Consider the following 23,635-nt stretch of genomic DNA (forward strand, 5'->3'; position numbering starts at 1 on the left):
AGCACTCGGCGGGGAGCTCCAGAAATTTTAGGAGCCGACATCGCCCCAAATTGTTTCCCCCCCCTGTGGCTCTGGCACTCTGGCTCTGCTGCTAGCGGCTGCTCCAAAAAAACTATCGCTCGCAACGTCTCTTGCTCGCCGTGTCCCTGTGACTGTCCCTGTGATCTCGGGTCTTTCTTCCACCGCACCTCTTTTTTCCTTTTCTTCGTGACTCACCTGGCATCGATATAAAAGGGGAAAAGCATCGAGGGAAAAGATTCGAAAAAAGAAGATCAATTGGGAACTCAATTGAACAACATTCTCTTACACACGCCTCACCTTTCCTTTCCCTTCACCCCCTTCCGCTGCGTCGTCTCCTGGGGCTTCCCGGTGATACCCTCGACGAAATGCTCTCCCGGTCCATCGCCCGCCAGTCACAAGCTCTTAGAGCTGCGACAAGGCGTCCTACCTTTGCCAGCCATGCGTAAGAGCCCTCAATGGACCATCAACGGCAAATAGCTAACCTCAGTACCTCTATAGACGTCTCCTCTCTTCCACCGCGCCCCGACGCGCCGACGAGAAGCTGAACAAGGTCTCGGCCAACATCACCCAGCCCAAATCCCAGGGCGCCTCCCAGGCCATGCTGTACGCCACCGGCCTCTCCGAGGACGACATGAACAAGGCCCAGGTCGGCATCTCGTCCGTCTGGTACGAGGGCAACCCTTGTAACATGCACCTGCTCGACCTCTCCAACCTCGTCCGCAAGTCCGTCAAGGACGCCGGCCTCATCCCCTACCAGTTCAACACCATCGGTGTCTCGGACGGCATCTCCATGGGCACAAAGGGCATGCGGTACTCCCTCCAGTCCCGCGAGATCATCGCCGACTCCATCGAGACTGTCATGAACGGCCAGTGGTACGACGGAAACATCTCCCTGCCCGGCTGCGACAAGAACATGCCCGGTGTCGCCATCGCCATGGGCCGCGTCAACCGCCCCAGCATCATGGTCTACGGCGGCACCATCAAGCCCGGCTGCAGCAAGAGCGGCGAGTCCATTGATATCGTCTCCGCCTTCCAGGCCTACGGCCAGTACATCACCGGCGAGATCACGGAGGAGGAGCGCTTCGACATCATCCGCAACGCCTGCCCCGGCTCCGGCGCCTGCGGAGGCATGTACACCGCAAACACAATGGCCACCGCCATCGAGACGCTGGGCCTGACAATGCCGCACAGCTCCAGCAGCCCCGCCGAGGATCCCGCCAAGAAGGCAGAGTGCGAGAACATTGGCTCCGCCATCAAGAACCTGCTGAAGGAGGACATCCGCCCGCGCGACATCATGACCCGCCAGGCCTTTGAGAACGCCATGGTTGTCGTCAACATCCTCGGAGGCAGCACGAACGCCGTCCTTCACTTGCTCGCCATCGCCGACTCGGTCGGCATCAAGCTCACCGTCGACGACTTCCAGGCCGTCTCGGACCGCACGCCCTTCCTGGCTGACCTGAAGCCCTCTGGAAAGTACGTCATGGCCGACATGCACCGCATCGGCGGCACCCCCGGCCTGCTCAAGTTCCTTTTGAAGGAGGGCCTCATCGACGGCTCCGGTATCACCGTCACCGGTAAGACGATGAAAGAGAACGTCGCCAGCACGCCTGACTTCCCCGACGACCAGCCCATCATCCGCCCCTTCAGCAACCCCATCAAGCCGACGGGCCACATCCAGATTCTGCGCGGCCAGCTCGCGCCCGGCGGCTCCGTGGGCAAGATCACCGGCAAGGAGGGTCTCGTCTTCACGGGTAAGGCGCGCGTGTTCGACGAGGAGGACGGCTTCATCGCGGCCCTGGAGCGGGGCGAGATCAAGCAGGGCGAGAAGACTGTTGTCATCATCCGCTACGAGGGACCCAAGGGCGGCCCCGGTATGCCCGAGATGCTGAAGCCTAGTTCCGCCATCATGGGCGCCGGACTGGGTAAGGATGTCGCGCTGTTGACGGATGGACGGTTCTCTGGCGGTTCGCACGGGTTCCTGATTGGACATATTGTGCCTGAGGCGATGGAGGGCGGACCGATTGGGTTGGTGCAGGACGGGGATGAGATTACGATTGACGCGGAGAAGAGGGTGATCGATACCAACGTGTCGGATGAGGTGATGGCGGAGCGCAGGGCCAAGTGGACGGCGCCGCCGCCCAAGTATACCAAGGGTACGCTGAAGAAGTACTCTGCTCTTGTGAGCGATGCCAGCTCTGGATGCGTCACGGACGGCAAGATCTAAGGCCTTTGGTGTCTGTCTGGGTTTGAGGAAGGGGGAAAAGAGGGGAGGTTCTCCTAATTTTTGGTCAATTTTCTTTTTGGCGGAATTCAAAAAGGGAGCGGCGGGGTTTGTTTCCTCAATTTTTTCTTACTAGAGGTTTCTTCTACACTTGTTATACCATCTTCTTGTACGGCTTCGGAAAAGGTAGTCCCCAGAATCGGAGTTTTGTTTCACGTTGGTTTACGTCTGCCATATGAAAGAAGTAGATTTGGCAACACGTGTGTTGATATAAAAATGGAGGCCAAGATGGTTCAATATGAAGTCAATACTAGTGGTATACGTAAAACACACTACAAAACGTCCACACCTGGATTACGTCTACACGTTTACACGACGGCTTCCCCTTGATGGAAGCTCGCCCATGCTGCTTTTTTTGGTTCGTCCTTGGCTTCTCGCCGATTCGGGGGAAGTAGACATGGCGCGACAAGTACCTCCGAAGCTCCTAGCTATGCAATAACACACATACCTCACGGCAAAAACGTAACAACGGACAAGCACGACGGCCGCCAACCTGCCAAACTACCGTTCCCTTCCCTCTCCTCCGCTTTTATTGTGGGATAGTGAGAGGCTCCGGGTTGGTTTCTCACTTCCGCCCGTTCCACGCCTCGATAAAGGCAGCCTTATCCCGCAACGTCAACCCGACGCGCTTATTCCGACACAGCCTAGCCAGCGCTTCTCCAACCTTGTCCAGCACGCGTTGTTCCTCGACCGAGAGCGCCGGCGCATCGCTGCCTCCAGCCCCAATTCTTCGTTGCGCGGTGTCTCCGGCCACAGACGACGAGACGCCGTTGGTCTGGGCGGCGGAGGAGTTGAGGATACTCTCTGCGACGCGGACGCGGATGCAGGTCGTCGGGCGGGAGAGCAAGTCCCAGAGGAATTTCGCCCAGCGGCCTGGGATGGGGGTCGTTACGTCGGCGGGGGTGTAGCGGATGCTGACGGGGAAAATGTGGACTTCCGGGCTGACGGCGAGGAGGGAGGGTGTGAAGGGGAGGACGCCTTTGCCGTTTGTGGTGCCTCCTTCGGGGAAGACGGCGACGACGCGGTCTGGGTAGCGGGCGACGAGGGCGGCGAGGTCGGTTAGTTTTCGGGAGGAGGGCGGCGGTGCGAAGCGGACGGGGGCGAGGGCGTAGAAGACGGCGCGGAGGAGGGAGATTTGCTCGACGGATCTGGTGTTTGGGTAGGATATGGTGAAGATCGGGTCGAAGATTGCGGCGAGGTAGACGGCGTCGATGGGGGATGTGAAGTTTGCGGCGATGACGGACCCGGGGTGGGGGAAGCGCTGCGGGGGCTGGTCGGCGAGGGTGCCGCGGCGGACGCCGTCGAGCTGGAGGTCGACCCACCAGATGCCCGGGATGCCCATCATGCCCCAGAGGAGGACTTTGCGGACGGCGACGGGGAGGAAGGGGCATAGGTGTTGGAGGAAGAGGAAGTAGGTTGCTGCGTAGGTGAGGAAGAGGGGGAGGCGGATGAAGAAGAGGAAGGTGTGGAAGATTGAGGAGAGGGGGGAGAGGGCTGTTTTGACGGGGATGAAGGGCGAGATGCCCGATCCTGTTGGATGTTAGTATGAAGTCTTGAGGGTATCGTGTGATCTACGGGCTGGGGGGGGGGGGGTTGTCTTTACCTTTGTCGCGGAACTGGCTAAACTTTTCCATTGTGGGAGATGTGGTGGGAGGTGTGACGGTGGGACAAAATGGTCGTATAAGTCCAAGCTGATGGGGAGAGCGGAGAAGTAAGGTAGAGGCGGGTTGATCACCGCGACATGAGGCTCCGGATCGCAACGGTCGTGGTGTTTTTGTTTAGTCGGACCTTGGCGTACCAAGGGCGGATCCACGCAAGGACGTTGAGAAGAACAGAAGAGCACGAGAAGGAGGGGAAAGCTGAAGAAACAGAAAATGGAGTGAGACCCGGCAATGGCTGCTCTCTCGTGTCACGCAACTCTGTGGTCGCCGTGGTTCTCCCAGCACTGAATTCCAGGTCCGTTGGGAGGAGTAGCAGCAGCAGCGAGCGAGACAACAAATCTCAGATGCGACGTGAGCTGGCGAATGAGCTTCCCAACGTCATGGTGCGGCGGACGGCCAGCAGTGACATGTGAAATTTAAAGAATAAAAAGAAATAAAAAATTAAAAAAAGCGAACCACCACGTTGCGTTGCGCCAGAGGTGGCTGCGGGACGGAGATGCAGTGGCACGCAGTGATAAGAGGAGGCGCGACCGCTTACTACATCAGGACAGCTGCACCTGATTCTGCTGAGGTAAGCTGACCTGCGGCGAAGCTTCGGATATTCTCGTGGGCTGAAGCCTCAGGCAGCAATGCGTCGAGTGACAATCCAGATGCAGCCTTGGTGATTACCTAAGATATCGCCTTATGTCAGCGTTGCACAACCCCCGTTGCCCCGGGCAGCCAGCCACCCCCCCGGCCGCCGCAGTTGTGTGCAGCTGTGGCGGGCGTCTCGACTGTGTACACAATTCACAGTAAACACTCAGACCCTGGTGATGCACTTCTCCACCAGTCACGATTGACAACCCACACCCCTCCCCATACTGCAATCATAGCTTTGGGCTCTCTCTTTTTTTGAGCCATTCCCGCTGCTGCTGCTGCTGCTCCTTGCCGCATGCCTGCTCCAACTTCACAACGTCTTCTCCTACCGCGTCCAGAACTGGAGCGCTGCTCCTCGTGTCCCACATCATCATACCCGTTGTCGCTCGTCGCGTAGACAGCATCCTCAACATGGACACTGCGGAGAATACGGTATGTCTTTCTTTGTCGTGCGGAATACGAAGCTTTGGCAGTGGTCGCAAAGTGGAAGCAACATATAGCAAAGCCACGATGGACCATACGCAGCTAACAACATCCCCCTTCACAGCAGCACCACTTCCGATCCTCCGTCATGCGCCCTCACAGCAACCTCCCACGACCAGGCGCCTTCACCTCTGGCCTCTCCGAAATGAACGAAGCGCAAAGCAACGCGCGCGCGCACCCGTCCATGATACCGCCGCCGGGCGCATCCAAGATTGGCTCCCTCAATAGCGCCATGAACCTGAAGAGGGAGGTCCCCAAGCCAGGTTGGTCCTACTACCCTCCCGGCTTGCGCTGGGATGACTGGTTGCGGCTGCTGACTGTGCCTTCTACAGCTGAGCATTCGGCTCCCAAGCACCACAAGACCCTCGCCGAGAGGGCAGGCGAATACCCGACCAAGCCATCCTCGGCGGCGGCAGGCGCGGGTGCTTCTGGCATCGCCAGGGCCCCTTCTGTCAGGCGGGTGCCCGGGTCGACATTGGCAGAGGTAGGTTCCCCAGTTTCGTTGCAGTCCGTTGCATCTGTGTGAATCATCCACCTCGCATCTCATCCCGAACCATCGACGTCGAAGCGTCTCCTTGGACATGGCCCCCGAATCGACTACGGCCTCTAGCATCGTTCTCCGGCTCGACGGTCTTCGGACGATCATTTGGATAGCGGTGCACCTGTACCGCTCTATACGGCATATCTGGCGGGCTGTCATCCAGTCTGTTCCTCGGCCATTCCTCTGGCAAAGATTGCTTGCGTCCTTCCCGCTTCCCCGGGACCAGAATACCCTCAGTCGACCACGCTCTCGTCCTCGAAACGGTTCCTCAGTACCTCCACCAACGTATTTGCGCAGCGTCTCCGGTAGACTACAACTGTGGCTGGGATTACAAAGCGACGGCGACAACAGACGTAGCGGCATTCGACTCCTTCTAGACACCGAGGTCCAAGACGCCGAATGCTACCAGGCCATGGAATGCGACGACGAGACGGACGACAGGGATGAGCTGCGTTGTGTACCGCCCGATGCTCGCTCACTACTACCACATGTAGTTTGCATGCTGACTCGTAGCAGCTCAAAAACCCAGATAACATCAGACCTCGAAATGGAACGACGACATCACGATACAATCAAAACAGCAGCTTCTCCGCGAGCGTCGGGCCACGAGGCCATGAACGTGCAAAGTCCTCCCTTGCTCACTCCAAGTCGGTACACGGACAGTCCCGGACCCGAAACACCAATCCGCATACGAGACCACGCACGGCATACGGTCATCGATCAGAGGAAGAGTTTGATGGACCAATAGAACAACAGCATGGTACGGCTCTGCATACCCAGCGACTGAACTTTCTGCGACCCCTTGAATTTCAGCCTAGCAAGGCTAGACATGCCAGTCACACGTCACAAATGCATTCGCACAGAGAAGTTTCTCTTAGCAGTCGGTTTGGCGCACTATCCATCAAGGACGACGCCAGTACGACAAGCTCAGCACAAGATGAAGATCAAGTGGTTTTCAGCCAACATGGGGGAGACACCAGCGTCAGTTCAATCTCGACTATGGCGAGCATCGCGCAAGCGGACAATGTCACCATGCGCGCGTCATCACGCAGGGCCCTCATGAAACCGCCAGATCTGTCGCCCAAGAAGAGGCAGGCCAGTCGCATGACCGATCCTGTCACGCCTTCGCCAGATTCTAAGCGATCGAGGGCCATGATGGAAAGACTCGAAGAAACAATCATGGCCATCAAGGACTCGAGATCCCCAGCCAGATCCCCTTCTCCTTCTAGACTTCACTTTCTCACAAAAGATTCTAACTTGACTCAATTCGTAGGCTGGGATGTCGAAGGCAGGGTTGCCGAGCTTGACTCGCAGTTTAAACAGGTGAAGGAGTCAATGACTGTCATGCTCTCCGACAAGGAGTTGATGGACGAGCGAGTGGAGATGTACAAGAAGAGAAGTGAGTAATAGTTCGGACGACGAGCTACATTAGCGCGGACTGAACTAATCGGCTGGCAGTATCTGAACTCGAAGCGGAACGAGACAAAATCGAAGACCGCAATGGAAATTTCCAAAATGAAATCAACAACATGCGCGAGCAGATGCAAAAACTGACAATTGAATCCGAGACGGCAAAACGCAGTCACAAGTATGAGCTCGAGGACGAGGCTCGGAAGCACCGTCATGAGTTGGACGAACTGCGACGCGAGCTCAAGGATGAGACACAACGAGCGGAGAAGACTCATCGTGAGGCTTTGGACGCTCTCGAGCGACATTTCAAGGCTGAAATCGAGGAAGAGCGTCACCAGAAGTCGAGGGAGGTGCAAGACTTAAGAACACGGCTTGGTCATGAGCAACAAGACCTCAACGCCATCCTTCAGAAAAAGGACAGAGAAGTTTCGGAAATGAGAGGCGTAGTAGAGACACTCAAGGGAGATTTGGACCGCGAGCAAAGTCTCAAGAAGGGACTCGAAGCCAGCATTTCGGAACTCTCTGCTTCCAACGTCACCCTCGAGGCCAAGATTAACTCGCTCAAGTCTCATGTCGAGTTTCTCGAGTCAGACAGTAAGGCTCAGTCGGACTCCTTTTCCAACATGGAAGCCAGACTGCAAGAAGCGCTCAAGGCGGCCCAAGTGGCCGAGGAGAAGCTCATCAAAGAGGAGACGGAACGTCGCGTTCTGTTCAACAAGTACCAAGAGCTCAAGGGCAATATTCGTGTCATGTGCAGAGTCCGTCCTGTACTGAGTTCGTCAGAGGGTGCGCCGGCCAAGGTTACCTTCCCCGATGAGAAGACATCTGCCGAGATCGCATTGCAGACGCAGGAAGTCAATAGCTTTGGCGATGTCTCGAACAAGAACATCAACTTTGAGTTTGACAGGGTGTTTGACCCATCGGCCCAGAACCAAGATGTTTTTGACGAGATTTCGCAGCTCGTGCAAAGCGCACTCGACGGTTACAATGTGTGCATCTTTTGCTACGGCCAGACGGGATCTGGCAAGACGCACACCATGTCTTCTGCGGACGGCATGATTCCTCGCGCGACGCACATGATTTACGACACGGTTACCAAGTTGAAGGAGAAGCAGTGGACCTACAAGATGGAGGGCTCCTTTATTGAGGTGTACAATGAGGAGCTCAACGACTTGTTGACGCCCAACAGCCGCGAATCAGACGGCAGGGTGCGCAAGCTTGAGATCCGCCACGATGACGCCCGCAAGCAGACGGCAGTGCTCAACTGCAAGACTGTGTCTCTTGACTCGGCTGATACGGTGGAGGTGATGCTCGCTGAGGCGCAGAACAACCGATCGGTGGCGGCTACCAAGGCCAACGAGCGGTCGTCGCGGTCGCACAGCGTCTTCATCTTGAAGCTGTCTGGCTACAACTCGGCAACAGGAGAGCGGTGCGAGGGTACACTGAACCTGGTGGATCTCGCGGGTTCTGAGCGGCTCAAACACTCGCAGGCCGAGGGCGCCAGGATGAGGGAGACACAGAACATCAACAAGTCTCTGTCGTGTCTCGGCGATGTGATTGAGGCGCTCGGCAAGAAGAGCGGGCACATCCCATATCGCAACTCCAAGTTGACGCATCTGCTCCAGTACTCTCTTGGGGGTAACAGCAAGACGCTCATGTTTGTGATGGTCAGCCCGTTGGAGGCGCATCTGAAGGAGACGGTGACGAGTTTGCGTTTTGCTACCAAAGTGAGTTCTAGCCGGCTGCAAACACCCTTGTATGAGAGAAAGATGCTAATGTCCGGCAGGTTCATAATACCCATATTGGCACAGCCAAGGCTACGAAGAAGGCGTAGTAGACCGGCCGGATGGCTGACGAAGGCGTTCTTGGATCAGAGTCACAGTAACTGGGCCCGGCGTTGGAGGATTTATTGCGTGGTTGGCGGGGCATTGTTGAAGCTGTATATCCTAGAAATACGTACGAGTACGATTCCGACATACAATACAAGCCCAAGGGCACTTTGTACACACTCAATAGGAGTATGAGAGTGATGATGTGAAGCAAGTGGAGATGGCATTCGTGGACGGTGATGGAAAGGTGAGTCTCAGTGTGTTTAGGGCCTCATGTAAGGCATCATGACCTGAGGGCCCCTCCTTCCAGGGCGTGACTACTTCCCTTGGCACGCGTCAGGCGCGTCTCCCCGCTGCAACTGCCCGTGCCAATGCTCCAACCCCACCATCCATTACCTTACCTCACAGGCTCGCCCTCCAACTTCTCAGCTTCGCTTTTGCCAAGGTCGAAAGACGCCGGCCAAACCAACAACGACGTGAGACACAAAAGGGGCTGCCGACGCCCGTTGTGCATTTTTCGATTACTTTGTTGCCTGTCGCATCACAGACAACGTTGTTTCTCGCAAACATTCTTTCCAACCATCAGTCTCTACAATCTATCGTTTTTGTCCATCTGGCCAACGCCATTGAACTAGCCTGCCCTCAATTCGGATTCCAGTTTCCGTCGTGAGCCATCGTCCGATTTCTTGGGGGTCGAACACAATTTCCGTGGTGTCTGTTCAAGCGCAAGATCTATCATCGATCATTTGTGCCCAGAGGCCCTTCAAGACATAAGCGACGACCGCAAGCGACCCCGAAAACGAGAGAGAGGCAACGACACGCAACGCTTCAACCCACGCCCTGCCGACCGACGCTCCCATATTCGAAATGAACGGCATCTCGAAAACCAAGAAGGGACTGGGCGACTCCATCTGGGCTGCCCGAGGCAAAGCTCAACCCTCGTACAAATACCAGTCGAACCAGTACCATTCCTCCGTCATCACACCCGCCGCACCGAGACCGCCCTCCCCGATCAAGAACGGCGCCTTTCGACCCGCCACGACCGCCTCCACGCCTGGTTCGGCTACACCCAACAGCAACGGCAACGGGAACACAAACACAAACACAACCCCCATCTCTCACACACCTCGACTGAGCGGTGGCCCTTCGGCGCAACAGGAGTTCAAGCGGTACATCCAAATCGTCCGCCGACTGAAGTGGAAGCTGCCGTACCTGAGCCACGGGTACCACCACGCCATAGCACGGCCTGGGTCGCCGCTGTACGGGGGCGAGACGGACGCCGAGGAGGCGGAGCTCATGTTCAAGCTCGACTTTTACGAGTATTACATGCTGCTGGAGCGGGCGTTGGTGCATTTGATGGGGGTGTTTGGGATTACGATCTCGCGGGACGGGTGGGTTACTACGACGACGATGACCACGGCGAGGCAGGGGAATGGGACGCAGCAGCAGGCGACGCATACGTATCATCAGAATGTGATTGCGGCGTTGGAGAAGGAGGATAATCCGCTTCATGAGGCGTTGGGGAGCGGAGAGGTGGTGTTTCAGTTGTTGAGGGCCAAGGAGCTGCGGAATCGATGGAAGTATGCCGAGGATCCTGCCGACCCGGACGGCAGCGGCAGCGGCAACAGGAACGGCGGCAGGAGCAGCATGGCGGCGAGGGAGAGGGCTGGGACGGCGCCGTTGGAGAGCTATGACCTGGATAGGATTTTTAAGTACATCTTTGCCGGGTTCGATGCTGGGTATGCGGTTGCGGAGCAGTGGGTGCAGGCGGAGATGGGGGCTGGTGGTGTTGGTGGTGGTGCCGGCGGTGCTGGTCTAGGTGGTGGGGTTGTCGAGATGGAAGAGGATGAGTTTGATTTCATGGTCGAGGCTATGGATTGGGAGGCTGTTTAGTGAGCTGTTGGTTTTGGGGCTGGATGGTTCTTGTTGGACGCAATGTTGTGGATGTTGGTATTAGTCCCGTGATGGAGAGGAAAGGTGCTGCTCCTCGGTGGTGTTAGATCATAAGTCTGACGGGAGACGTTGGTCCGGACCGTTGAGGGCCTTGTGAGGATCCAAATGGTGGCATAGCATGCATTATTAGACGATACCCCTTATTCTTTAGGTTGTTGACTAGAAGTATATGATTTCAAGAACTTGGTTTCTTGACCTGGCTTGAGGTGTTCAGGCTTGCTCGAGCTATGGGATTGTGAAACTATCTGGTGCTGGCGTTCGCGTGTTCCTACAGATGAGTCTCGGATAGGTCTGTTTATGCTATGCGTCACCGACTTAAACCCACCGCGTCCCTTCCCAAACGTGGGAAAATAAACCCACGATGATTCTACAAGTGCCTGAGCTTTCGAGGAAGATGGGGCTCCAGTAGAGTCTTTCTCCAGGTCTGGATTATGGATGAGAAGGGATGGATGAGTGTATGGTTTGACGGTTGGTATGAACGGGTGGTATTGCGGCTGTCTGGGTGAATGCAAGTTGAAGTTTAATTAGAGACGTCAGTAGAGGAAATGAAGAAAAGGGAGGGAACCGTTGGATGGTTGATTCAAATCCCGGCGCAGGTTCAAAGTCTCTTTTCTACATCACCGGTAGGGACGGGTGGGATGCAATGTACTAGACAAAGCAAAGAACGAGAAATCCAAAGTTTTCCAGAACGCGGAGAATGAAGCCTGGAGACGAGCTTTGCAAGAGAACCGAGGTATACGAGCGAGATGTACGTTGCCTCGAATTCTTGACCTTACGGTCAGTTTCTAGTGTACGAGTAGTCTTCCGTAGATCGGATGATACCCTAGAGTGAAGAGACCCATCTCAAAAAAGCTCCATGTCCGAGGATTTCCAACCGATGCCATCAACCATATTTCCATGTCATGGCGGTGAACCGACCTTGAACGACGTATCCGTACCTTGGGTACGGTATGCGCCCGCCTCGCCTCGCCGAACTCGTTTACAAGTGCGAATACGCGAGGAAAGCTGGCTCAAGCTCCCAAAGTGTGCCCAGGATGGCATCTCCAAACGGCAACGGATATGCACGTCTGCAGCAAAACATGCCAACCGACCTGCCCATACCCCTGCCTGCCCCTCTCAACGTTTGGAAAGTTTCACCTTCGGCTAAGGCATCTGCCGTGCGCCGTCTGCCACTAGCGGCTGATCCGGCGGTGGGGGGGGGGGGGCTTTTGGGGATGCTTGGGGAGAGATGTCTTGGTATTCCCGGCCTCTGGGTTGGTTGGTACAGATGAGCACTCGAGAGTCAAGCGCCGAGGCGAAGAGGTATATGCCTCCCCGGTGCTTGGTTCTGCAGACTGCAGCTAGTGCAGTAGGTATTCAAAAAATGCAATACTAATGTTAGGCAAGCACGGCAAGGTAGCTACTCGAGTCTTGAGGTGCCAGGCTAGGCCCTGCGAAAGGAATGCAGTCCGCCAAGCGAGGGAAGCAGATCGCGGGACCTGTGAATTATGGGGAGCTTTGCCCAATTGGGAGTTGCGTATTCGTGAGCATTTCAATGGATCCCCAAGTCATCGAGGGGGCGGACGTTCATCATCTCCTACGCCCCTCCCAAAAGAACCCGTCAAGAGGAAGAGGGCAGCGGGCGCGGGTATAATTCTATTCTCCCGCCGCCGGAGCTCTTATCCTTGACGGAATGATTTGGCTTTTTTGCCACGCCGCACGACATCTTTCTGAGAAACTATGCGGCTACACAGGAATCCAGGGACCTGGTGCGGTCAAGTGGGAATCCAGGAAGCTTGCGCGGGACAACACAGCTGAGAAGCGTTTGGGGTGTTCCTTTTTTCCAGCATGGTGCGTTGGTAGAGTAGGGATCTACCTGATTATTTGCTTGACACGCTTCGTGAGAGAGAGAGAGAGAGAGAGAGAGAGAGAGAGAGAGAGAGAATGAGGGGTTCGAAGTGACAGCAAGGAAGAATAGGAACAAAGGTTCTTCGCACTCTAGGTTCCAAAGTTCCTCCCGCAAGCTTGCCACGCTTGCCCGGCTTCACATTAGCGCAGGCCCCAGGTTTGTTAGGTATCTGTACTAGGGAAAAGTGCTGATGTCTGTGAGTTCTCAATGACAAGGATAGGTATCAGCTAGTTCATACTTTACTGTGGTGATCACTTGGTGTTAGTCCCATCTTCCCTCGCTCCTCTTTACCCGAGCGTTTCGAACGGACTCGTCTCAGCTGGAGCCACACCCACTTCCATCTGCTCTTATTACGCAGACTGATATCGTTCCTGCCTTTTCTTTTCTGACTTTCTCTGTTCTCTCCTCTGCAACTTTGTTCTGTTGAAGTCGTCTCTCGGAGCTTTTCATCTCATCTTTGTGAGCTCGTCAGGCTCCCTCGGAAAGGAAAACATCGCCAGAGAGTGAACGATCTACGAGAAAGACGGTTCAGCTCCCGCACAGCCCCAGGAACCCAGGCAAGAAACAGTACGAATCAAACGGTCGAAAGGGTCGTCGCCGCAATGTCCCTCGCAACAGCAGCAACCCAAACCCTCCTCCACCCCCAACGCTGGCCGACGTCCATCTGGGTCCTCGTCCTCACGGGACTCGCCTACGCCGTCGGCTTCCTCGCCTACCGCCCTTCGTTCCCGCGCAATGCGCCCAAGGTGGTGCGCGGGTGGCCCGTCCTCGGCACGCCGCGTTTCTTCACAGACCGGGGGACGTTTCTGGCGGAAGGGGCGCGGTTCGGGCGATTCGGGAACTGGAGCTTTTATTTTGGCAAGATGAGGATTGTGGGGTTGTCGGGAGACGCGGGGCGGCATGTGTTTTTTGAGAGTCGCGATTTGGATTTTACAAAGGGGTGAGTGTGACTCTTTCTTTTCTTGTCTTGGCCTTTTCTTTTGGTCTTGGGAGAGAGAGGAAGCGGGAGTGGGAGATGGTTGGCGTTGGTGATGACTTCGACTAACACCATCATCACAGATACGGCGCCCTCTTCAACGCGACCCCGCGCATCGACGTCGCTAAAAACGGTACCCAAGCCGAAGAAGACAGCTTCGGCGCAAAATTCAACCGCAACCTCGTCAAGCTCCTCCGCAAAGAGCTCCTCGACACGCGCCTCCCGCTGCTGATCAAAGACACGCGCGACACGATGGACGAACTCGCCGCCCGCATCGGCAAGACCTCGACCGTCGCACACAGCACTGGTTCTTCAGAGACGGAGGGCATCAGCGATCCGTTTGAGGACATGTACCGCCTCGTGTTCAAGCTCACGATGCGCATGGTCGGGTGCGATGAGATTGCCGAGGATGAGGATTTGTTGCAGCGCGTGCTGCGGATATTCGAGGGGATCGACGGCGCGAGCACGGCGACGAAAGTCATGTTCCCCTGGATGCCGACGGTGGGTCATTTGAGGAGGGTGTATAGCGGTGCGCAGATGTACATGATTCTGGAAAAGGTGATTAAAGAGAGGAAAGACCGCGGGGTGCCCGGGAGCGACGCGCTGCAGTATCTGATGGAGAACGGGGACAGCACGGTCGAGATGGTTGCGTTTATCGTCGGCGCGCTGTTTGCGGGGTTGATTAACAGCGGGATCAACGCGGCGTACCTGTTGTGTTTCCTGGCGACGGAGGAGAGGTGGTACAAGGAGGTGCAGAAGGAGGTGGACGGCGTGATTGCGAGGCACAGACGGTCCGAGGAGGAGACGGCGGAGCAGATTCTGGGGAGGCTCGATATGGAGACGTGGGAGGCCGAGTTTCCGATGATTGATTTGGGGTTGAAGGAGACGATTCGGCATACGATTACGGGGTGCGGGTTCCGGTATAACGGGAGCGGGAAGGATGTTGCTATTGGGGGGAGCGGTGAGGTTGTGCCGAATGATTCGTATGTGGTGTATCATTTTGATACCACGCACATGGACCCGGGGTTCTTTCCGGAGCCGTTGCGGTGGGATCCGGGACGGTATTTGCCTGGGCGGGAGGAGGATAAGAAGGATCCGCATGCGTTTATTGGGTGGGGTGCTGGACGGCATCCGTGTCTTGGGATGAGGGTGAGTGTTTCTTTTGGTGTTGCATGATCTCCTACTCTGTCTGGCTATCTCTTCTCCAGACACCTTCACCTCGGGAGGGTCTTGGGGCTTGGCCCTTCGTATGGACATGTTTGCTGACGAATCCGGAAAACAGTTTGCAAAGATGGAAATGGCCGTCACGACGGCGCTCTTCGTCGCGAGGTTCGACTATCACCTGGTGGACGCCAAGGGGAACAAGATGGCAAGGGTGCCCGAGGACTCTGTGGATCGGAACAAGCACTCTGCGTCCAAGCCAAGGGAGAAGCTGTTTTTGAAGTATTCACTCAGGGCGTAGGAGAGGCTTTGAAGTTGATGATGGGAGTATAGTTAAACTAGATTGCATCGAATGGAATCAAGTTATGAAGCAATTATGGAAGAAAAGTAAATCGGGGGTTTCTTTTCCAGTCATCATTTAGTGTCTTATTACAAGTACAGGGGGTTTACATGGAGTTCAGCCTGGGCGTCGGTTTCCATCTTTGGACGACGGTGTTGATTCGAGATCATTGCTATGAGTGAAGAGATGCAACCGATGTTCCAAAAGGCGTGTATATCAGTCTTTAACAAAACGTGATCCTTATCATCTCTTACCCTCATCAGGAAAGGGTGCTATTCGGCCCCCGAGTCGGCGACATAAATGCAGCATAGGTACCAACCAAAAAACCCCCGAACCGGTGGGTCCCCTTCCCCCTCCGAAGACGGGACCGCCGAACGCCGATGCGGAAGGGAATGGAATCCCCCCCGCGCCCCGCTGCAGACAGTCCTGTGGCCTGGAACTGGAGGAACTGGGGGCTGATGGATGATGTGCTGATTAGGTACTATTGGGCGCAGCTGTATCCTGCGGCGTCCCTCTCGCATGTGCTCGAGAACCTGTAGGTAAGCTGTAACTGCAAAGGTGGGCGCAGTAGCGACTCTGCGACGTGCGCAAATCTCATCTCATCTTTTTTTTCCTCTTCTCAACCTCAACCTCAGTCATCCTCCCAATCTCACTGAACGTTGTCTCCCCCGTGTATATTACGCCGCGGAAATTCTTCTCTTTTTCACATTTCTCACCCTCCCATAGTTCCTGCCTTATTCAACGTCATCTTCTGTGTCAATCGGAAGAGAGTGAGCGAAATAGTTCGGATCTGGAATCCCCGCATCATCGTCAGCACTCTCCGATTGCGACTTCAAGATCGGCCCGCGATCCCGTCAACTCATCCTCACCAACCTCACCATCCTGCAAAATCCCTCACTTACGGACCCAACCCTCATCACGAAAAGACACACCGAGGGATCAGCACCCTCATAAAACCCCAAAGATGCGCACCCATCCAGCCCCAGCAGAATGCGAAGTCATCCAACCCGCCACCTCGCGCGGCCAAATCCTCACGCCCCTCATCCTCATCCACGACGGCGGCGGCACGACCTTTGCCTACCACTGCCTCTCCCAGCTCGCGGGCCGCGCCGTCTTCGGTATCGCAAACCCGCGGTTTCACTCCGGCGTGCCCTGGGAAGGCGGCGTCCCCGAGATGGCGGCGGCGTACCTGCAAATGATTCGAAATACGGTTACCAAGGGGAGGGAGTTCCCCGCCCAAGCGCCGTATTCATATGTTACGACTGCTGATGGAGGGAGGCTGAAAAGGAGGAGGATTCTGTTGGGCGGGTGGAGTCTCGGCGGGCTGCTTTCGTTGGAGATTGCGAGGTTGGTTGGGGAGGAGGATCGCGATATTGAGATTGTGGGGCTGCTCTTTGTGGATAGCGTGTATCCTGTCTGGCCCAAAGGTTCGGAGGTGAAGATTGGGAGGTTTGTGGAGGATGAGAAACTGGAGACGGAGGAGCCGAAGAATGTGAGGCTTGCGAAGAGGGCGATGAAGATGGCGGGGCAGGTGGTGAGGGTGTGGAAGATGCCGAGGTGCGGGGCTGCGGGTGAGGCCGACGTTGAGGTCCCCAAGGCCGTTGGGTATGGTGATGCCGATGAGAGGACTGCTGTGGAAAGGGAGAGCGCCACCGGCGGCGACGACGTGGAGAAGGACTTTTACGTCTCCAAGGAGGAGAAGGAGACGGCGGAGGTCATGTGGGAGAGGCCGCCAAGAGCTGTGCTTGTCAAGGCTAAGGAGCATGTTCCGATGCCGGTCGAGGGCATCAGCTCCGTGGATGTGTATCGAGGAGATGAGAAGCTTGGGTGGGATGGGTATTGCCCTGGGTTTGTGGAGGAGGTGTTGTTGACGGAGGGGAGCCATTTTGATATGTTTGCTTGGACGAACTGTGATGGGATTACTGACAAGATTAACGAGGCTTGTCGGATCTTGGAGGGAGCTGTTATATGAGGTAGAAGGATCGGTGTGTGTGCTTTGCGATGCATGGCGTGGAGTGGGTTTACTTTGCTGGAAGAACTTTTGGCACATGGGACAATTAGATCAAGGAGAAGTTCAAGTAGAAGTCATTGATTTAATGCTAATTGAGATTGAAATCCAGCGATTACATTCGGCCGAGGACTGAAGCTGACGCAGATGGCCAGGACATATGATGACCATCATAGAACGAAGCCCCTCCGCCGACTCAATACCATGCCGTTGTTATTATTGAGAATTCACATCTAGCAGACACATTCGGTCTTCTTCATGGTTTGACGATTTCCAGTCAGGTTGAACGGCCTGCAGAACGAAGTGACTGCGAGGAAAGTACGACCAGACCGTACCTTCCTCATATTCCAGCGCGAAGGGTATATAAACGCCCTCAGTCCCATTTCTATCACCGCCAGAAGGCGCCCGTCTAGGTCGACGGGTCAGGTCAACCTGGTTGGGTGGTGGAGTGGTTCAAGGTCAACTAAACATACGCCAACCAGCCTACACGACGACAGGCTTAGCGAGTACCCGAGGTCGAATCCCAGCATGAGCGCCAGAGATGTAGCCACACCGGTGGTGAACTCGTTTTTGCGCCCGTGTTACTTATCTCGTTAGATGCTTACGAGAGTTAAGTCGAACATGGCTCGTTATATAGTCAGGAGTGGGCAGCCACGGTCCTGCGGTCTCGGAGCAAAAGGAAGAAGCCAAGGTATCAAAATAGAACTACTTCGGCAGTTTAAAAAGGAATGATTGCAACCGCCGGGGTTCGAACCCAGGTCCCCAGCTGATTCCCTGAATGGGAGGCTGGAATGCTAAACCACTGCACCACGGTTGCCTTGGTTGATTGAGAGATACTGAGGGCAGAGGACAGGCAGCTCTTGGACGGACGCGGGTCTGTTTGGGGGTCACGGGGTGTAGGATTCCATTGTATTCCATTGGTGATAGCCTGGCAGGTACATGTGGTTTGCTTCCTTCCCTGTCCTGTCCCGTTTGCCTTTCTCCGGAGAAGTGGAGCGGGCAGGCGCCGGAGAGACCCACCCGGAGCTGAGTCCGAAGTCCCCACGCGCCCAGTCCCGGCCCGAGCTTGTTCACCGCCCCGGCTTGGCGACGGGAGTCTACAGATCCAGAGATGGATCGCCCTCCGTCTGCCTCTCTTTCTTGCCCATTTAGATGTCACCCCTTTCCTCGTTCTTGCCTTCGTCAACATTCAATTCGCAGGTTGCGCCTCAGCCGGCACAACCACCCTCTCCTTCTCGACGACTACCACCGGGGCCCTTGTCTCCGCCGCCGATGCCACTGCCGCCGCCGGGGGAGATCTCCCAGAGATAACAGCAGGCGCCGGCGCCGCCTCCTGGCCACCCCTCGCCCAAGCCTCAAGCGGCGTCGTCAACACCTTCTTCAGCGCCCCAAAAGCATACATGAAAAGATACATGAGCAACAGATTCATCATCCCCCAAAGCGCCACGAACACCTGAAAGACGACCCACGGGTTATCAACGAGGTAATCGCCCAGCCCAATTCCCGCCTTCTCCTCAAACTCGGCGAGCGCGGTGGTGAAATTCTTGCGCGCGCCGTCGTCGTCGGAGAAGAGACCCTCGCCGCCGGCTTCTTTGTCTTCTTTATCGGCTGCGTCGAGCGAGGAAGCAAAGAGGAAGAAGGCGCCCATGAGCACCACCAGAAAAAGGGCGAAGACTACGCGCGCGAGCTGGAGGAGCCAGGTTACGGAGAAGAGGAAGAGGACGAGAGCGCCGTGGGGGGAGCCGTAGTCTGCTGTTGCGAGCCAGGTGGCTAGGTTACCGCCGGCGCCGCCGGTAGGAGCAGGAGCCGCGAGGGTATTTCGGGCGTTTGCTTGTGGTTGCTGCTGGAGTGCTGTCGAGGGCGTGGCGGCGACAATGAGCTTCGCAACGAGGAAGGTGAGCAAGGAGGGGAAAGCGATGAGCTGGAGGAGGCCTGGGTTCGAGTCTACGGCTGTGAGGCCGACGCCGCCGAGGATGAGGAGGGTCCATGATCCCAGGATAGAGACGGCGAGGGTGGTGTAGAGCCATGAGATGGCTTGGCGGAAGATGTTAGCCATGGTTGGTTGTACCACTTTGGTGCTGTGAGCGTTGAGGATCTACGCGGGGGTGCTGATGGGTTGCTGGGGTCCAACGGCAGACTCAGCGCCTCAGCTCAATTCGCGCCAAGATTTCTACTCGGTTGTCAGTGTTCTGTATGTTGTGTTTATTTAGAAAATCGCTCTTGCGCTTACCTTGGCCTCTGATCTTGATTGTCGAGCTTGAGCAGTCGGAGATGAGTGACAGGTAAGACGAAGATTGAGAGTGACAAAAAGGGGCTCCACTCGTCGTTGCCTGGGATTTTCGGGGTCCCGGATGTGGCTTAGCGCATCCATCGGCTGAGTGAACTTTGTTGCGACCACCATCACACAAGTCCCTCGGACAGTCCCTTGGACAACGATCCTTCAAGCCATTTGCAGCCTCCGCCGTGGTCACCGGCAAGACCTCTGTCAGGGTGGATTCAGGATACCAGATGAAAATTAATGGCCGAGCTCAGGATTCGACTTTCCAATGTCTTTGCAGTCGTCAATATGTGCCCGGGACTACCTAAAACTCGTGCAACGCTTGGCCTCATCCACACTAAGTAGGGTGAAGCTTTGCTGGCATGAGAATAGTGAGAGGAACTCGCCAACAGATTTGAACGTTTTCACTGCTGCAACAGAGACCGCGACTGGGAGCTGACGTGACAGGCAGATCAATATCAGGGATGGTTTGAGTCCGGGATTGGGTTTCCGACGACGCAGCCTCGAGGACCAGCTCCACGGAAATCCCTTCTTCAGCTACCACGGCATCTGAAATGTTGTGGCGATAAAGCAACCTGTCTGCACAAGTCGGTATGGGATCTAGACTGAACTCGGCCGAGTTTGGGGAGCGCTTCGAATAATATTCCGAAAAGACGAAGGTATGCCATATGGAACCATCTGCCCGTCACCTTGCCTTACGCTATCGCTGCCTATCAGTTCACAGAGTAAGTGGAGTCGATGCCATTCTGCCCCATCTCAATACCGAGGGTTCTGAGTGCTTGATTCTTGAGCTGTAAATCTTCATTGAATACCCACAAGGACGTATCTAACGCAACGAAGGCAGCGCATTGAAAGAGTACCGCGAGATTGATGAGTCCAAAAGAGATGTTTCCTCCTATATTCAGTGGGAAAGCAATCTCTGAGATTCTTTGTGGCATCGCGAAGAGACCCAAGGTACTAGGTAGAGTGAGGTTGCGCGATCTGCTCAGGGAAATGCCCAACACGCAGTATTCTGAGACGTGTTCACGTAAACCCACCAAGGTATAAGCTTACTTCCATGACCAATAGATGATGAAGCCAACCGCAGAACAGCGTTGCAGGATATGTTACATTGTCGCCCCATGAGTCTTTCGAGAATGGATCCCAAGGATGCCCTCGGTTACAACCTGGGACCACCCAGATCCCGGGCTCCCACCGATGATGCCCCGTTTTCATCTTATCAGATCCGCTCTTGCATGCGGGCCAAGCATCAAAGTTTTTTATCTGATCCGTTGCCAACCGTCCAATTGCACACGCGCCAAGCCGGCGCGATACGACCTTCGGGGGACCCAACATCCCGCCCGCTCGTTGGCCAGCGCGGGAACCGCCTCTGGGCTCTAGGCTACGCGATGTCGCTTCTAGTGCAGATGGTAGCGCAAAAGTCTTTAATACGACGTCTTGTGTCCCACTTGGCGGAACCACATCTAGAGAAGCAGGCTCATTACTACCGCTTTGGGACACCCATTCGCGGCGAGCAATTCGCCCGGTTAGCCAACGATCAGCCAACGAAACGATGCTGCCCAGTGCCAAGTCGTGACGTGTGGATCACGTTCGTGCAAATTCGGGGACTGGGCAGTCTGGCACGCTGCTTGATGAGGGGACCAAGACGCCCGGGTATGGTTTACGTGAAGTTTTTCACTCGCTGTGCCGTACGATCTCGTCCGATGCCGGGATTTTGTCGCCCTTCAGAGTCATGTTGAGCGAAAAGGACCCTCGAAAAGATGGTCTCGTTCGGTCTGTCAATCCCGCTGCAGGTGGTAACCATGGTTTGGCAGAGTGGATTTACGTAACATTTCTGCCCGTTCTTTCGTGTTAAGCTTCTTTTCATGGAAAATCGTTTCCCACTTTGTATTTTGCTCTGCATGGCCAGTCGAATACATAACCCCGGGACCCTCGCTGACACTCTCGCCGTTGAGACTGTGCTCCTTCCGTCCCAAGGCACACTCGCAACCCCAAGTCAGAAGTCCCGTGACAAGAGTTGACCATCATGAGCTCCCCTTTCGTCCAGCAGGCTGCGGCCGAGAGCCAGACCCAGAGCCTCGATGAAAAGACACCAGGCAAGACAACGACGGAGATCAGCACCGACAACGATGTCGAGGGTGAGAAGGAAGAGGCTCAGAATGGTGTCAAGAAGATCCAGGCCATTACAACGGCTTGGACCTGGAGAGCTCTCATCTTTACCTACATCTTGTAAGTGCGATCCAAGACAATGGGACTCAGATGGTCCCCAGACTGACATAGATGCTTTTTTTTTTTTTAGGATCTGGGTGACGTCTTACACCCATTCAATGCAACAGCAGATGAACAGCAACCTCGGACCCTACGTTACTTCATCGTTCCGTCGTCACGGCCTCACTGCCACCACCGGTATCGTCTCTGGCCTGGCTAGCGGTGTCTCGCAGTTGCCCCTCGCCAAGATCCTCAATATCTTCGGCCGCATGGAAGGCTACATGCTGGCCCATCTCCTCTGCTGCTTCGGTCTAATCTTGATGGCTGTCTGCCGCAATGTCGAGACCTATGCCGCTGCCCAAGTTTGTCATCTTACCTTCTTGTTTGGTCAACTTGTCACTTACTCTATCGAACTAGGTCTTTTGGGCTGTTGGAAGTGGTGGTATTGGCTATATCCACACCGTCCTCATCTCCGACACCACGTCTATCCGGAACCGAATGATTATCTACACGCTCAACTCGACTGCGTACATTGCCAATGCATTCGCCGGTCCGATTGTTGCGCAGCTCTTCAACGACCATAGCAGCTTCCGATGGGCGTTCGGCTCCTTCGCTATCATCTTCCCCGCTTTTGGCTCCATGATCACCATCATGCTATGGTGGAACCTCCGGAAGGCGTACAAGCTTGGTCAAGGACCGGAGCTGAAGCAGAGCGGCCGGTCTCTTAAGGAGTCCTTCCTCTTCTACTGCACGGAGTTTGATGGTAAGTTTGAGACAACTTTATCGTCGAACCTTGAGCATAAGAACTAACAAAAACTAGTCGTCGGCATGTTTCTCATCATGTTCGGCTTTTCCCTATTCTTGCTGCCGTTCAGCTTGGTATCCTACACCGCCAAGAAGTGGGCTGCCGGCCATATCATTGCCATGATTATCCTTGGAATCTTCTGTCTCGTTGCCTTTGGTTTCTGGGAGAAGAAGTACGCAACTACGCCTCTTGTTCCCTGGGTCAATCTGAAGGACCGGACTATCCTTGGATCGGCCGCCGTGGCTGGTGTCATCGGGCTGAGTTTCAGGTAATTAACCTAACGCCTCTCACATCAACCCAAGGAAACGATCGCTGACATTCTCAACTAGCTCGTGGGATTCTTTCTTCTCATCGTACCTCCAGGTCGTGCATCGCCAAAGCATTAGCCAAGCTGGTTTCATCGGCAATATCTACACGATTGCTTCTTGTACCTGGGGACCTATCGTAGGACTGTAAGCCATGCCATGCCTGACCTCTCACAAAAGAACTTTCAATGCTAACATATATTCTTAGTCTCATCCGTCAGACCAACCACTACAAGTGGATCGCCTGCGCCGCCATCCCCGTCGCCTGCCTCTCCACCGGCCTCCTCATCCACTTTCGCACCCCCGACACCTACATCGGCTACATCATCATGTGCCAGATCCTCAAAGCCGTATCCGCCGGCACGATCATCATCTGCGAGCAGCTCGCCGTCATGTCCGTGGTGAAGCACAACGAAATCAGCGTGATGCTGGCCCTCATCGGCCTGGCCACGTCGGTCGGTCGCTCCATCGGCCGCGCCATCTCGGGCGCCATCTGGACCAACGAGTTCCTCGACTTCTTGATCAAGTACCTCCCCGAGGACAACAAGGGAGATGCTGCTACGATTTACGGGGACATCAAGGTGCAGCTTTCGTATGCTTGGGGAACTCCCGCTCGCGCTGGTATTGTGCACGCTTATGGAGATGTTCAGCGGCATATGGTTATTTGCGGTGCGGCTTTCATGCCTTTGGCGCTTGCTTGTGTGTTTTTGTGGAAGAATGTCAACGTGGCGAAGGTGCATCAGACCAAGGGTCAGGTCTTTTAGTGTACAGGCTATGTCTAAGAACTCGTCGAAATTGACCCTGCCCTATCTGGTATACCCCATGAATAGCTATTCACTTTTTTCGTGTTC

General features: G+C 55.4%; 9 protein-coding genes and 1 non-coding gene across 10 annotated transcripts; 7 read left to right on the top strand and 3 right to left on the bottom strand.

Annotated features, from left to right (window-relative positions):
* Positions 1–386: 386 nt before the first annotated feature.
* On the top strand, positions 387–2,245 carry BDZ83DRAFT_579825 (dihydroxy-acid dehydratase; the record flags this gene model as incomplete). Its single annotated transcript, XM_060505285.1, has 2 exons — positions 387–463; positions 520–2,245. The coding sequence occupies 2 exons, from the start codon at positions 387–389 to the stop codon at positions 2,243–2,245; spliced, it is 1,803 nt and encodes a 600-aa protein (XP_060363931.1).
* A 622-nt stretch (positions 2,246–2,867) lies between these two features.
* On the bottom strand, positions 2,868–3,936 carry BDZ83DRAFT_753125 (uncharacterized protein; the record flags this gene model as incomplete). Its single annotated transcript, XM_060514306.1, has 2 exons — positions 2,868–3,832; positions 3,906–3,936. The coding sequence occupies 2 exons, from the start codon at positions 3,934–3,936 to the stop codon at positions 2,868–2,870; spliced, it is 996 nt and encodes a 331-aa protein (XP_060363932.1).
* Positions 3,937–5,010: 1,074 nt separating this feature from the next.
* On the top strand, positions 5,011–6,000 carry BDZ83DRAFT_753126 (uncharacterized protein; the record flags this gene model as incomplete). Its single annotated transcript, XM_060514307.1, has 3 exons — positions 5,011–5,031; positions 5,147–5,566; positions 5,737–6,000. 3 exons carry the CDS (start codon positions 5,011–5,013, stop codon positions 5,998–6,000), a joined length of 705 nt encoding a protein of 234 aa, XP_060363933.1.
* Positions 6,001–9,631: 3,631 nt separating this feature from the next.
* BDZ83DRAFT_371549 (uncharacterized protein) lies at positions 9,632–11,058 on the top strand. Its single transcript, XM_060502636.1, has one exon. It carries the CDS (start codon positions 9,730–9,732, stop codon positions 10,753–10,755), a length of 1,026 nt encoding a protein of 341 aa, XP_060363934.1. The 5' UTR covers positions 9,632–9,729; the 3' UTR covers positions 10,756–11,058.
* Positions 11,059–12,932: 1,874 nt separating this feature from the next.
* On the top strand, positions 12,933–15,205 carry BDZ83DRAFT_371569 (cytochrome P450 6A1). Its single transcript, XM_060502637.1, has 3 exons — positions 12,933–13,643; positions 13,763–14,828; positions 14,962–15,205. Exons 1-3 carry the CDS (start codon positions 13,306–13,308, stop codon positions 15,139–15,141), a joined length of 1,584 nt encoding a protein of 527 aa, XP_060363935.1. The 5' UTR covers positions 12,933–13,305; the 3' UTR covers positions 15,142–15,205.
* A 939-nt stretch (positions 15,206–16,144) lies between these two features.
* On the top strand, positions 16,145–17,152 carry BDZ83DRAFT_579824 (thioesterase domain-containing protein; the record flags this gene model as incomplete). The annotated part of the gene is made up of 1 exon (XM_060505284.1): positions 16,145–17,152. One exon carries the CDS (start codon positions 16,145–16,147, stop codon positions 17,150–17,152), a length of 1,008 nt encoding a protein of 335 aa, XP_060363936.1.
* A 769-nt stretch (positions 17,153–17,921) lies between these two features.
* BDZ83DRAFT_t171 lies at positions 17,922–18,005 on the bottom strand. The gene has a single exon. It is a non-coding gene; the product is annotated as a tRNA-Gly (tRNA).
* Positions 18,006–18,377: 372 nt separating this feature from the next.
* BDZ83DRAFT_652703 (uncharacterized protein) lies at positions 18,378–19,244 on the bottom strand (the record flags this gene model as incomplete). Its single annotated transcript, XM_060510548.1, has 1 exon — positions 18,378–19,244. The coding sequence occupies one exon, from the start codon at positions 19,242–19,244 to the stop codon at positions 18,378–18,380; it is 867 nt and encodes a 288-aa protein (XP_060363937.1).
* A 968-nt stretch (positions 19,245–20,212) lies between these two features.
* Positions 20,213–21,334, top strand: BDZ83DRAFT_371665 (uncharacterized protein). The gene is made up of 2 exons (XM_060502638.1): positions 20,213–20,507; positions 20,559–21,334. The coding sequence occupies exon 2, from the start codon at positions 20,570–20,572 to the stop codon at positions 21,203–21,205; it is 636 nt and encodes a 211-aa protein (XP_060363938.1). The 5' UTR covers positions 20,213–20,507; positions 20,559–20,569; the 3' UTR covers positions 21,206–21,334.
* Positions 21,335–21,492: 158 nt separating this feature from the next.
* BDZ83DRAFT_579886 (siderophore iron transporter mirB) lies at positions 21,493–23,548 on the top strand (the record flags this gene model as incomplete). The annotated part of the gene is made up of 6 exons (XM_060505290.1): positions 21,493–21,695; positions 21,766–22,036; positions 22,092–22,437; positions 22,495–22,747; positions 22,809–22,931; positions 22,993–23,548. The coding sequence occupies 6 exons, from the start codon at positions 21,493–21,495 to the stop codon at positions 23,546–23,548; spliced, it is 1,752 nt and encodes a 583-aa protein (XP_060363939.1).
* Positions 23,549–23,635: the final 87 nt, after the last annotated feature.

Source organism: Colletotrichum acutatum (assembly GCF_030867785.1).
Source record: "Colletotrichum acutatum strain CBS 112980 chromosome Unknown BDZ83scaffold_59, whole genome shotgun sequence".
NCBI lineage: Eukaryota > Fungi > Ascomycota > Sordariomycetes > Glomerellales > Glomerellaceae > Colletotrichum > Colletotrichum acutatum.

Bases quoted from the DNA above. Each gene is read 5' to 3' on its own strand.
- BDZ83DRAFT_371549 (XM_060502636.1), top strand. From the start codon at position 9,730: ATGAACGGCATCTCGAAAACCAAGAAGGGACTGGGCGACTCCATCTGG.
- BDZ83DRAFT_371569 (XM_060502637.1), top strand. From the start codon at position 13,306: ATGTCCCTCGCAACAGCAGCAACCCAAACCCTCCTCCACCCCCAACGC. The intron at 13,644-13,762 runs GTGAGTGTGACT...CCATCATCACAG, and splicing joins GATTTGGATTTTACAAAGGG to ATACGGCGCCCTCTTCAACG. The intron at 14,829-14,961 runs GTGAGTGTTTCT...TCCGGAAAACAG, and splicing joins ATCCGTGTCTTGGGATGAGG to TTTGCAAAGATGGAAATGGC.
- BDZ83DRAFT_371665 (XM_060502638.1), top strand. From the start codon at position 20,570: ATGTTACATTGTCGCCCCATGAGTCTTTCGAGAATGGATCCCAAGGAT.